The sequence below is a fragment of the Limanda limanda genome, chromosome 5 (genome assembly GCF_963576545.1).
Source record: "Limanda limanda chromosome 5, fLimLim1.1, whole genome shotgun sequence".
NCBI lineage: Eukaryota > Metazoa > Chordata > Actinopteri > Pleuronectiformes > Pleuronectidae > Limanda > Limanda limanda.
The window spans coordinates 1,787,802-1,801,364 of record NC_083640.1 but is presented as its reverse complement, the minus strand read 5'-3'; the positions used below and the strand labels follow the sequence as shown (position 1 = coordinate 1,801,364).

At 40.3% G+C, this 13,563-nt stretch overlaps 1 protein-coding gene and 1 non-coding gene across 2 annotated transcripts; both read right to left on the bottom strand.

Annotated features, from left to right (window-relative positions):
• Window positions 1-536: 536 nt before the first annotated feature.
• Window positions 537-10,798, bottom strand: LOC133001667 (STAM-binding protein-like A). Its single transcript, XM_061071295.1, has 10 exons — window positions 10,647-10,798; window positions 6,629-6,853; window positions 5,751-5,826; window positions 5,554-5,649; window positions 4,858-5,257; window positions 4,552-4,676; window positions 3,451-3,588; window positions 2,280-2,392; window positions 2,048-2,147; window positions 537-1,173 (listed from the first exon to the last, which is right to left on the bottom strand). The coding sequence occupies exons 2-10, from the start codon at window positions 6,832-6,834 to the stop codon at window positions 1,117-1,119; spliced, it is 1,311 nt and encodes a 436-aa protein (XP_060927278.1). The 5' UTR covers window positions 6,835-6,853; window positions 10,647-10,798; the 3' UTR covers window positions 537-1,116.
• Window positions 10,799-11,917: 1,119 nt separating this feature from the next.
• trnaa-ugc (transfer RNA alanine (anticodon UGC)) lies at window positions 11,918-11,989 on the bottom strand. The gene has a single exon. It is a non-coding gene; the product is annotated as a tRNA-Ala (tRNA).
• Between the last annotated feature and the right edge of the window lie 1,574 nt (window positions 11,990-13,563).

Here is a 13,563-nt window from a genome sequence, read left to right as displayed (position 1 = left end):
AAAAAATAAATATAAATACACGAATAAGTATCTACAAATGTCACCTTTGATCTGTCAACGATATCAAAGACTCTTTTTATATATGATCAATGACACTTCACTCGTTCTTTTGATCAAGGCTCCCATTAATAAATATATATCACAAATTAGGAAATTATAATATAAGGAAAAATGTAAGTAACAAATCTGTTTTCACAATGTAAATATATATAAAACATAATAATGTTTGACAGCTGATCGCACAAAACAAGAGTCTGGAACATATGAGACTGCGGGAATAAGGGAATGATTGTAAATGTAAGCGTTGACTGCAGCTTTTAAGTACTTAAATATATAAATTAGATTAATAAAACTACTTTTCCTTTACTACAGGATAAAACACAGTTGTGCATAAATAAATTTAAAACCCTCGAACAAGGAGCCACAAGATGGAGGAACCGTCAACAAACTAAAACATGGCACCAGACGTATCTTCAGCAGAGTTGAAGCCTCTGGTTCCAAAGACGTGAAAAGCACAAAACGGCAGAACTCGTATATTCATATATAGTCTGATATTTTGGCTTTATTTTTGTACAGTGGGAGGAAGTGGGGACGTTCATCTTTATTTACAGTCTAGTAAAAGAACAAAGATGTGATTACAAACTTCAGACTTTACACTGAACGTCGTGCTGCACAGTGAACAACTCCACCGGTGAACCTTCTCCTTCGTGGCACTTCATCAGTCAGGAAGGACCCAACTTCTACATTAACAAAGGCTGAGTGACCAGACGCTCACCTGTTACTGATAAACACATTTTTATTTATAAAACAAAAATCTGAATGGGAAGTAAAGCACACGTTCACACAGACAAAGGAGGTTGAAGAGCCAGAGGCCGACGAGTCCACGATGTGGGTTGAAGTTGGTTTCGCTCAAAAAGTGCAGTTATATGTAGATTGGTTTTCTGACAGAACAAAAACATAAGTTCACGTTGTTGTTCCTTTGGAGAACAACTGAAGTCCATGTAAATGGTAAACTCGAGGGCGGCATTAGCTCGGTAACCGTCCCGACGATAAAACAAGTGTTTTGTCCAGTCTTCAGTTGATAAAACAGTCAGTGGGTCTTCTGGTGGAACTGAATCACCGCAGATCCATCATGGACACAGTGTCGTTGGTGATGGTGACGTGTCCGGCGTGCTGGAGACAAGAGACAGGCCGGTTAGAGTCTGGTCACATGGACAGATGATGAAAACTACAACTGCACTCCAGCTCAGAACCTCCTGACATTAGAGTTTCTCCCACAGGCCAGAGTAGTCGATGTTAGAACACAGCAGGAGATCAATGATTCCACATGTTCCTGTTGTTGTGAACGAGTCGAATCCGACAATTTGCTGCTGCTTCACAAACACTAACTGAGCTCATGTCTGGAAACTTCTCTAGATAAGCACAACTACTTTCCCCTTGTCAGGGCAAATATCAAGAAAATGATACTGGACAACAGAGGTGTAAAAAGTACTGAAATATTGTACCTTTACTTTGATGAAATTTTACTTAAGTACAAGTAAAAGTACCCAGCTAAAAATCCACTCAAGGAAAAGAAAAAAGTAGTTCATTTAAAATGTACTTTAAGTAAAAGTTACTTAGTTACTTCCAACAACTTGATGGGGGCTGCTCCTATACAGTGAACTTTACGATCAGTTTTCATAAGTTGAACGTGCACGTTAGGGAACGTCATCCACTCTTTGCAGCATCTACCACTGAAGTGAGAATTGCCTTCCGCCCTGAACTATGCTTTTTTTTTTTTACTCAGTAATGGATGTTATTTTCAATTTAGCGAAGTACAATACTTTGGTTAAAATCTACTTAAGTAAAAGTAAAATTACCCATTTCAAAAACTACTCAAAAAATTACAAAGTACACGAAAAAACTACTCAATTACAGTAACGTGAGTAAATGTAATTCGTTACTTTACACCCCTGCTGGACAATAACAAAAATGAAGTAAAACAGTATTTATAAGTAAAAGATCATTGAAGTGTGCATGGCTCTCAGGTAGGGGAGGGGCTACTCACTGTGAATAGAGGGGGTTCTTTGCTGTGGGGGTGGAAGCCTTTCTCTTTACACGTGGAGATCTCACCTGTTCCTCGCTCCGTCAAACTGAAGTAACCGATTCTGAGTCAAACAAAGTCACAGTCACACGTCAGCACAGAGGAAACACATCGGCACAAACAGACAAACCCTGAAACGATCCTCCCTCGGGTCTCGTGTTCGTGACCACAGGACACGAGCGGGTTCCCGACTCACTCGTTGAACTTGGGCGAGCAGACGATGGCGATGGCCTCCGGCAGCATCATCTGGTAGGAGCAGTGTGTGTGGAGGTCCACGCTGGACAGGAAGGCCGTCTGCGTCGGGTGAGTCTGAAAAGAAAGAGCACAGACTTCAGTTTCCTGCTCAGCTGGTTTCAATTTACTGTACAAAAAAAGGAAAAATTATAAAAAGGGGGTCAAAGGTTATCGAGGTCTCGTTCTCGTGAGCCTTTGACTCATACATAAGTCTATATACACATATTTATACATGTGTACATGTTATAATTATTATCATTATATTACTATTACTATTACTATTATATTTACTGTTGCTGCCATTATTACTACATACTGCTATATATACTGTACTATTTTTATATACTGTCTAACAATAACATTACCATCATATCATCAGTACTATTACCATCATCTTGCCACTGCACCTTATCTACATATTTATCTTGTGTTTCTGTTTTTATTCTTTCTACCTCAATATTTTTTATTTTATTCTATTGTATTTTATTGTATTCAAATATACCGGTTGCTATGACGACTTAATTTCCCTTCGGGGATGAATAAAGTACTCTATCTATCTATCTTTGTACTTTGTACTTACTACATATATATTCCTTTTTTATTTTTTTTTAATTTAATATTCCCCACTACATCAACCGGTAAACTGCTGCTTCATCTTGCTATGTTATATGTTATATTTTTATTTTGTAAAACAGACTTCAGGTTCCTGCTCAGCTAGTTTCAATTTACTGTGAAAAAAAAGGAAAATTACAAAAAGGGGGTCAAAGGTTATCGACGTCTCGTGAGCCTGTGACTTACTTTGTACTTTCTACATATATATTCCTTTTTTATTTTTTTTTATTTAATATTCCCCACTACATCAACCGGTAAACTGCTGCTTCATCTTGCTATGTTATATGTTATGTTATTTTTTTATTTTGTAAAACCCGTCAACTAAGTAGATGTTGCCGGCCAGGTCACAAGATCACAGGTCACACTTAATAGGTTCTTACTACACATATATTCTTATTATTTAATTTAATCTAATATTCCCCACTCCTTCACCCTGTAAACTGCTGCTCATTTTATTATGTTAAATGTTCTATAACATATACATGTTTTATAACATAGCTCTGATGCATTGGTCCACTCACATGAATCCAGCCCAGCGTGATGAGATCGTACTGGTCCTGTATGAGGAAGAGCTCCTCCTCATTTTCCGTGTCACAATAGTCGGGTCCACCGCTCTGCTTCGGTACGATGACGTGTGTCACAGTAAACGCATTTCTGGTCTGAAACAAACACACAAAGCGACACACTGTTTGTTGCTCTGCGTTGAATTATGCAAAGCGGCCTTCTGACAACTGGACGTCCACAGTGTCTGTCTGGATCAAATCCACTGAGATCAAAAGTGACTGAGTCCACTCCCACAACATTGTGGCTTCACTCATGATTAACATTCCTACTTTCAAAACCATTGTTTTATTTTGGTGCTTCCTGTAACAGAAGCAGTTTTCATCAAGTTGAATTAAAAACATCTATTTTGAGTCAGACAGATATGAAGGAAAGTCCCAGATTTACTGACACATCATAACTGAAGATAAAGTGAAGCAGGCGAGTGGAAGATAAACCTGGACACGTTATTTTTTAAACGTCTTCATCTCAGACAAACTGAGTAAAGTGATGGATTCTGATCGAGTGTTTGCAGACGATCAGTTATCAGTTCCATGTTGTCTTGTTGAAGTCTTTTCTAAATCCTCTTCTTCTACTACGTTTTAGTTTGAAATCACATTAACTCTGCTACAGATCCGAGTGGCGTCCACACAACAGAAGCTGAGATGTTTGGAAACGATGACACAACCACTTGCTGATTGGTTCTTTCCGATCACATGACCTCCTTCTGGAATAAAACAACAAACTGATACGGATCCAAAACACTCAAGTGGACAGAGATTGTTTTAGTTTGAAAACATTATTTTCAAATGAAAACGTAGTAGAATGGATGTAGCTTTTATTACCGTGGCCAAATGTCTGAGTAGATGAGGAAGACTTACAACAAACCGGAACATTAAAAACTAAACAAAAACTTATATCTTAAGAAAAACAACTATTTAAACACAAGGGAACTTTGACATAATTAAAATCTACCCAAACGTATTCCAGAGCTTGTGTATGATATTCAGGTCATAGGTCATGTAGACGTTTTAAGACGCAGCAGAAACCCGGTTCAACACCAAACGGCTCCAGAGTCTCACCAGTTTGCCACACAGGATGCCGCAGGTCTCCACAGCCCGGCTGGTGTTGGCCTCGGCCAGCCGCAGGAAGCTCCGGCACAGCTCCGCAGGAACCGCCAGCTGGCGAACGGCGTCCGACATCGTATCTGCACAAAGCACAAGAGTCAGAGCCGAACACCCGGGTTCTCTCCTGGAGCAGCATGGTGCGAACAGGAAGTAGGTCAGGGGGAGAGAAATCAGCTCAGGAGAGTAAAGACTTCAGAGCAGGAACAGGGCAGCATGTAAATCCTCTGAGGGCCGGCCCCCCCCACAGGAAGATTAACTCACTGTTGTTCCCGGGGCTGACCAGCGAGCCGGGCTTGAGGGCGCGGTCGAAGGTGGGCGGGGCTACGGCAGGCGTACCGCCGGCTGAAGGCGGGCTGTACTCGTGGTCGGTGCCGCTGGACACGTCCCCCCCCAGGCTCTGTGGGGCGGCGGGGGGGGCCAGCGGGGGACCCTGGATGCCCGGAAGGAGGGGCGTCTCCGGGGGGGGCGCGCTGGGCGTGGCGAACTCCAGGAGCACGCGCTGGCGTTCCTTCTCCAGCTCCTGGCGGCGGATCATCTCCTCGAAGGCACTGAACTGCTCCTGCTCCCGCTGCCGCCGCGTCATCTCGGCCACGCGCTCCCGCTCGGCGTCCAGCGCCCGGCGCCGAGACTGCTCCTGAGCCAGCGCCTCATCCGCCACTTTCTGAGCGGGACGCAAACACCAGAGACGAGCAGGTTTTAGATTCAGCAGCAGAACAATTAGTGAAAGTCGTAAGTTGATCTCTAATGAATGTGTTTCTTTCATTCTAATAAACAAGGAGACTCTTCAGGGTCAATGTTATCGTTTAGACTCTGATAATGAACGACTGATTCTTTCATCACATCCTTGGTTAATGTTTCAGCTGATTTACAACCCGGACGATACACTGTAAAATCTGAGTACTGTACTTTTCATTGTGTTCACAGTGGTTTGGACAGATGTGAGTCAGGACAATTCACCTTTTTGGCGAGATATTGTGCGTGTTCTTGTTCAAATCTCCTCAAAAGACCTTTTTTCAGAATCTCTGCTTGAGGAAAGGCAACATCCTTCAGTTTCTGCAGAAGAAAGGAAACCGAGTTAAATGTGGAGCTGAGGCGGTTTCTGGAAAACAATTCAAAACACACGTTCCAGGTCTTTATAAACTCGGTGATCGTACCTTCAGCGTGTCTTTCTTCTCGGGAACGTTCGCCGTCTTGTAATCTCGATGTTTGGGAAGTTTCTCTATAAAGAGCCTGTTGGACAGAAAAGAAATTCTTGTAATTGAGTGAAAAACCTCTGTGTGCTGAGGAAGCTTTTTAAAAAAACCAGGGACTAAACTTTGGAATTCAAAGTAATGACAGAGTGTCGACTTTGAATCGGTCGGTTTTCCTCTTTTTTTAAAAAGCCACAAAACTAAAGCAAGGATTCTGACCTGATCTCAAGATCTGTGGAAACTCTCTTCAGCATCTTCTCCTTCTTTTATATACAGGGTTCATACACATTTTGACCAATGGATTTCCATGACTTTTCCATGACTTTTCAATAACTTTAAACCAAATTTCCATGACCGAACATTTTGTGAAATCTCGGTGTATACACATCAAAAAATGACAAAATGTAGTATTCAAACTAACAATGAGAATTCCAAGGCATACAGTAAACCTTAAATGACACAAACCCAAGTATGCCTGCCTATATGTTGAGCGTATTTCTTTAAAAGCATATGAATTATTTAAAACTCAGCGTAAAAGAACTAGGGATGGGCATTCAATTTAAATTGTCTTAATCGATCGTCTATTAATTATGCCCATCCCTAAAATGAACGACATGAAAATATGAATATAACAAATTTCCATGACTTTTCCAAAACTTTTGGAAGATTATTTTTTTCCAGGACTTTTCCAGGCCTGGAAAAACACATTTTAAAATTCCATGACTTTTCCAGGTTTTCCCTGACCGTACGAACCCTGTATATAGATTTCCTCCCAACTTGACAAATGTGATGCATTGACCTGTGACTCCAGCCTCTGCAGGGAAGTGAAGACTTGAACGTACGTGATGTAGCGGTTGTACAGGACGAAGGCGTGCTCGATGTTGCCCTCGTCCGTGTACACGTTGGCCATGCGGACCATCTCCATGCCCGAGCGGAAGTAGCGGCGCAGCGGCACCAGGTCGTTCACCTCCACCGTGCTTCCCTTCTTGGTGAGCGCTCGGACCCGCTCCTCCGGCAGCAGACTGACATCCGTGTGGTCCGCCATCATGACCTCTCGACCTCCAACACTGGGGAGAGAGAGAGAGAGGTTCTTAGTAGGGGTGGGAACTGGCAAAAATGTGACGATTCAATAGTATTGCGATTCTGCGATATATTGCGATACTGCAAGTATTGCGATTCGATTTTGCGATATATTGCGATTCATGGCCCCCATATTATTCAAAGGCATTACAAAAAATGAGGAAAATAAATCTGCTCAACTCACTTCAAATGTCACATTTAATTCTGTAAACTGAACATTCAGGACACAGGACCTTTGTCATTATTTTCTGAATAGGAGACCTCTCACATGAACGCTGAGCTCCCAGCACATAACTTACAATTATTTAAATACAATACAGTAACATCAAGCAGACATAATAGAGTAACATAAACCTGAGAATAATCATATAAATAAGAGTAACCTAGAGCTTCAATCAAATTGAGAAACATAAACAAATGTGTTCTACTAGAGTCCAGTCGGTTGCAAGGTCACGACCCAAAATGTAAAATTCATTTGGGAATATTAGTATTTTTGTTCAGAAAAAGCAGTTGGTCAACATGCTCAGATGTTAAAGTTCCTCTGGAACGTTACTATATCTCCTGCAGTGGAGAACATCCTTTCCACATACACACTAGGTATCTTTTAAAGTCTTAAAACTCTCCTCGCCATGCTTTTTTTTTTTTTTATATTGCGATACTTTGTGCTACAGTATCGATATAATTTTTTTCCCCCACCACTTGTTGTTAATGCAGCTTCCTGTGGAGTCGGTGCTGGAGACCACCACACGCACCACCACTACTTCTGGGTTTGTTCCCGACATAGTTTCTGTACGAGACCAAAGGGACTGTTTTCACATTCAAGACCTCATGAATATATATTATGGACAATAACCTAAAACAGCCACTTTACGTTCTTCAGCATCATTTTATAGTTTCAGTGCTTCCTGTAACAGAAGCAGATTTCATCACTTTTCCTGCAGCAACTGAACAAGTTGAATTTAAAACTTGTGCTTTATGGTCTGTTTGACTCTAAATGATCATAAATCACTAAATGAACATCATCTGTTTGAAGACTTGAAACCAGAGACTGAGACAGAAACTCCTTCATGTTCACTGACGTTATAAAGTGAGAAGTAGAGTCACTTTCTATAGAAACTACAAATACAGGACGTACTATGAAATAATGTTCAATTCTCATGCGTTGTTGGTCTCGGGGTATGATTCTCGCTTAGAATATATACAATAATTGTAATAATATTTAGAATGATACAGGAATATCTACAAATATGAAAGTCTTGGAATTAAAGCACAACTACATGTAAATATAGATTTACTCCATAAGGTTTCTATCTCTTTTCTTTCTCTGATCCCCGACTGAAAAGACTTGTCCAAAGGAGAAAGAGAAGAGAAGAGAGGACATCCCTCATCTTGAGAGGAAACAGTTTAAGACAGTAATTAATCTATTTTGAGTCAGACAGATATGAAGGAAAGTCCCAGATTTACTGATAAATCATAACTGAACATAGGGCGAAGTCGGCGAGTGGAAGATAAACCTGGACACGTTATTTCTCAAACCACAGACAGAAGGTTTCTAAAGTCTTCTTCACCTCAGACAAGCTGAGTAAAGTGATGGATTCTGAACCAGTCAGAAAACCCCCGGCTGAGTGAATTTACAATAAACCCAGTGTCTCTGCTGAGAGGCTCCATGACTCTGGAGTTCCACTGGAGTCTGATGTGAGAGCAGCTCGCTGACTAACAGTCACATGGTCTGCGTTGACTCTGCAGCGATCCCTGGCGAGCTGGCGTCCGCCCACTGGAACACAACGTGTGGCTGTTGGCAGTGAGGACGCCGAGGTGCGGCTCTGATAGAAGGTGAAAGGTGGAAAAGCACTCGCAAGATTAATAAATACACGACCTGTTAGTGTTTCTCCAACGAGAGATAAAGCTTTAACAAATCTCCAGCTATGTTCAGAAGAGTCTTTAAAGTCTGGACATGAACAGATTCAAAGGTGTTTGAGCTTCAAGTGATATAAAACTATTAAATTCATCTTTTTGTGTTTCCACAGATAGAAATAAAGGTTTTATAAAGCTCGAGCTATGTTTAAAAGAGACTTTACAGTCTGGACACCTGATATAAAACTATTAAATTCATCTTTTTGTGTTTTCATAGATAGAAATAAAGGTTTTATAAAACTCGAACTATATTTAAAAGAGTCTTTACAGTCTGGACACCTGATATAAAACTATTAAATTCATCTTTTTGTGTTTTCATAGATAGAAATAAAGGTTTTATAAAACTCGAACTATATTTAAAAGACTATTAACAGGTGGATGCAAACCAGAATAATAAACGAATAATAAAATTGCCCTTTTTGTGTTTTCATGAATGACAAAAGGTCTCTTGAAAGACAAATTCAAGTAATTATTATTATATAACTGTTAGAAATAAAGGTTTCTAAAAAGCTTGAGCTATGTTTAAAAGAGTCTTTACAGTCGTGACACCAGATATAAAACTATTAAATATATCTTTTTGTATTTTCATAGATAGAAATAAAGGTTTCTACAAAGCTTGAGCTATGTTTAAAAGAGTCTTTACAGCTGGATGCAAACCAGAATAATAAACGAAGAATAAAATTGCCCTTTTTGTGTTTTCATGAATGACAAAAGTAAAACTTCGGGTCTCTTGAAAGACAAATTCAAGTAATTATTATTATATAACTGTTAGTAATAAAGGTTTCTACAAAGCTCAAGCTATTTTTAAAAGAGTCTTTACAGTCTGGACACTGATATAAAACTATTAAATTCATCTTTTTGTGTTTCCACAGATATTAATAAAGGTTTTATAAAACTCGAGCTATGTTTAAAAGAGTCTTTACAGTCTGGACACCTGATATAAAACTATTAAATTCATTTTTTTGTATTTTCATAGATAGAAATAAAGGTTTCTACAAAGCTCGAGCTATTTTTAAAAGAGTCTTTACAGCTGGATGCAAACCAGAATAATAAACGAATAATAAAATTGCCCTTTTTGTGAATTTTTATGAATGACAGAAGTAAAACTCCAGGTCTCTTGAAAGACAAATTCAAGTAATTATTATTATATAACTGTTAGAAATAAAGGTTTCTACAAAGCTCGAGTTATTTTTAAAAGAGTCTTTACAGTCTGGACACCTGATATAAAACTATTAAATTCATCTTTTTGTGTTTTCATAGATAGAAATAAAGGTTTTATAAAACTCGACCTATGTTTAAAAGAGTCTTTACTGGTGGATGCAAACCAGAATAATAAACGAATAATAAAATTGCCCTTTTTGTGTTTTCATGAATGACAAAAGGTCTCTTGAAAGACAAATTCAAGTAATTATTGTTATATAACTGTTAGAAATAAAGGTTTTACAAATCTCAGTCCAAGTTTTACACAGTCTGCAGCTTCTGTGGGTAAATCAAGTCCAAACTAAGTTATTGGTCTTGTTGTGTTTTCATATCTATAAATAAAGGTGAAGTTATTAAAGTATAAACTCTTTAGAACTCTGCTGGTTCCTGAGCTGCAGCGGATCTGATGCGGTTCAAAGAACCAAGTTTCTGATGTGGAAGCTTCAAACTAAAAGCACCGGAGTTCCAGTTGAAGCTGGACCACAACACGTGACCCTTCACCAGTGAAACCAGTGAGATGGTGAGAAACCAGTTCCCGTTCAGAACCTGCTGTGGGTTCAGAGAAGAAGCTGGTTTCACTGGTTCTGTCTCTGTTAGCTGCTAACTTAGCTCGACCGAGCTCCGAGTTTCAAGAGGCTCAAACCGGAAGTGGATGTTGGTCCTCACCGAACCGAGCAGTGACCCGCGGATCCCGAGGCTGTGACATGCAGAGCAGAACCGAACCGGAACCGCTCCAGGCCCAGTGAAGACCCGGTCCTCTGGTTTCACTCCGGTGTCACTCCGGTGTCACTCCAGCGACCCAGCTCCGCGGCACACTTCCGCAATCCCAACCACTTCCGCATGACGAAACACGCCCCGCCGGAAGTCGGGTATCGTACAAAATAAAACAAAATAAAACAAAATAAAATAGAATAGAATAGAATAGAATATACTAAAAAAGAATAGAATATAATAGAATGAAATGAAATGATAACAAATTGAATTAATATTTAGTTCTCACGTTTTGTCATAAACACCAGGGTCAGGGTTCTCTGCAGATGAAGGTTCTGGGTTCAAATCCCGGTTCAGCCGAGCACCTTGTTCCTGTTAGACGATGTTGTGTTGTTAGTCTACTGCGCCACCCTGTGGTTAAACTCCAGTATCACATGTAGGGGGTTACAGAGAGTTGATGTGCAGCTGGTTTCTGTTTTGCATTTTACTCTTTATTTAACTTTTTGTCTTGTATATATATTTGTTTTATAAACAGTTATTTCTTTCTTATGTGAAGTACTTATTGTGTTTTTATGCTTTATGTTAAATGTATGCACCTTTTTACCAAAGAAAATCCCAGGTAGGATTTAATGTTGTGTTCTCTTGTTCTACTTTAGAATTACTCCTTGAGTCCTCTTCCAATAATCATCAGTGCCTGTAATTATCGGTGTTTGCATGTGAGACACTGAACCTCACGTGTGTGTTCTCACTCTGATATGAAAATACATAAAGTCAGAGGTCCTGGATTGAAATCTATGCAGAGTCTATAATCCACAAACAATAATAAAAATACATCATATTTCACTTTACACTGAACTTATAAGAAATGTCACATCTTTCTATTCTTGGTTTTGTCATGAGATCATGAACTGATCTGATCAAGACTCAGTTCCTCTAATGAACTGTCTTTAAGATTAAGATACAGACATGCACAAGCACACTCATGCAAGGAGTGAAATGTAACCTCTGCTTTTAACCCATCTGGTGCAGGACACACAGAGCAGTGGGCAGCAGATGTTGGGGGAGTAAGGTGCCTTGCTCACTAGACAGGGTAGGGAGAATCCTCTTGGATTTTTGGACAGATCAATCCAGGTTCGTCTTTTTGTTGTTTCCCCGTGGAGTCGAACCAGAGACCTTTTCTGCCCATAGTCCAAGTTTCTGCCACTAGTCCACCGCCTCCAAAAACCTGGAGATGCCGGGGATTGAGCCCGGGGCCTCATACATGCAAAGCATGCGCTCTACCACTGAGCTACATCCCCACATTACATGCCTCCAGGGCCGGGTCTAGGCAGCGGCAAGAGGGGGCCTGGCCCCCTCAAATAAATGTTGTGCCCCCTCAAACTAAATCCCAATTTATAATAATAATAATATAATAAAGCACAATGCCCCCTCAAGATTTGTGGCTGCCCCCTCATACATGCCTGTCTAGACCCGGCCCTGCATGCCTCTCATATATGTGACTGACTGTTTTCTATCTTATATGTGTTGGAAGCATAAAGTACCTGCAGTCGATTATCTCATCAAAATAATACATTTGCATTTCAAAACTAAAACCCTCCACATATTCAAAAAATAAAGATATATACAAAAATGTTACTTAACATATAGGAACAGTGTAGAAGTTGCACCTATTGGAGGGAGAGGTTCAAGTTAAAGTGAGTTAACAGTGTTTTCACTCAGACATAGATACGGTGTTGCTTGGTTTGAAACAACAGTGTAAACAATGCTGAACGTGGGAAGGAGAGTGAATCGTCCCTGATGGACTTGAACCTCCAGCTGTTCAGTTTACAGCAGAATGTGATGAACCAATGCTCCACAGAGACGTGTTCAATAGAGAGATTTCAACCCAGATGAAACTAGAAGAAGGTGAGAACGTCATGCATCCAGCAGCAGCAGGTCAGCGCTCATTGTAAACGTGTCTGTTTGTAAAGCTCCACAGCTTCTTCTTATTTATTCTGCGTCATTTGTCCGGTCAGAGTTTCCTCTGCGAGTCAGAGCTGAGATGATGTTGTTAAGTAACAAAGTTTTGAAATTGGAGTGTGATTAATTCAGTGCATTGGGAAAGAGAGCAACTCGTCCCCGGGTGGAGTTGAACCATCAGCCTTTCAGATAACAGCAGAATGCGCTGACCTAGGCCTTCGAGAGATTTCAACCAAAATGAAAGTAGAATGTTTTCCATCAACATCTGACAGATGCGGTTTGCACGTGTGTGATGAGGAACTGTTTGACTCAGTGGACGTTTCCTCTGAGCAGTAACTCTGGTTCTTTAGTTTCTGTGTGGTGACACGACTCGGGTGGTACGGTCCTCTGAGGTCACACTGAGTCGTCCTTGTTCAGACCACAGATCCACTGTTGTGTGTTTGAGACAGAAGAGCAGTCTGCAGCTGAGCTGAGGGACATGAGGACGAGTCAGAGACGGCTCTGTGTTTGAATCTGTCTTCCACACAGACCTCAGGGTTTTCACCCCCACTCGTGGATACACGTGCTTCTGTAAATATGAGCACAATAACAACATCTAAAAGGAGCATTATAGTTAAGTAGCAGTTTATAAACATGGTAGAAGAAAACAACTCAGTCGACCCAGTTTGACATTTTGCCAGAAGTAACCATATATGGAGGAGCAGGGGGTGGAGCCTGACTGAAGCTGTCAATCACACTTGTGCTTTATGGTCTGTTTGACTTTAAATGATCATAATTCACTTAACGAACATCAGCTGTTTGAAGACAACTTGAAACTGGAGATTGAGACATAATTAATGTTCACTGACGTTATAAAGTGAGAAGTAGAGTCACTTTCTATAGAAACTACAAATACAGGACGTACTATGAAATA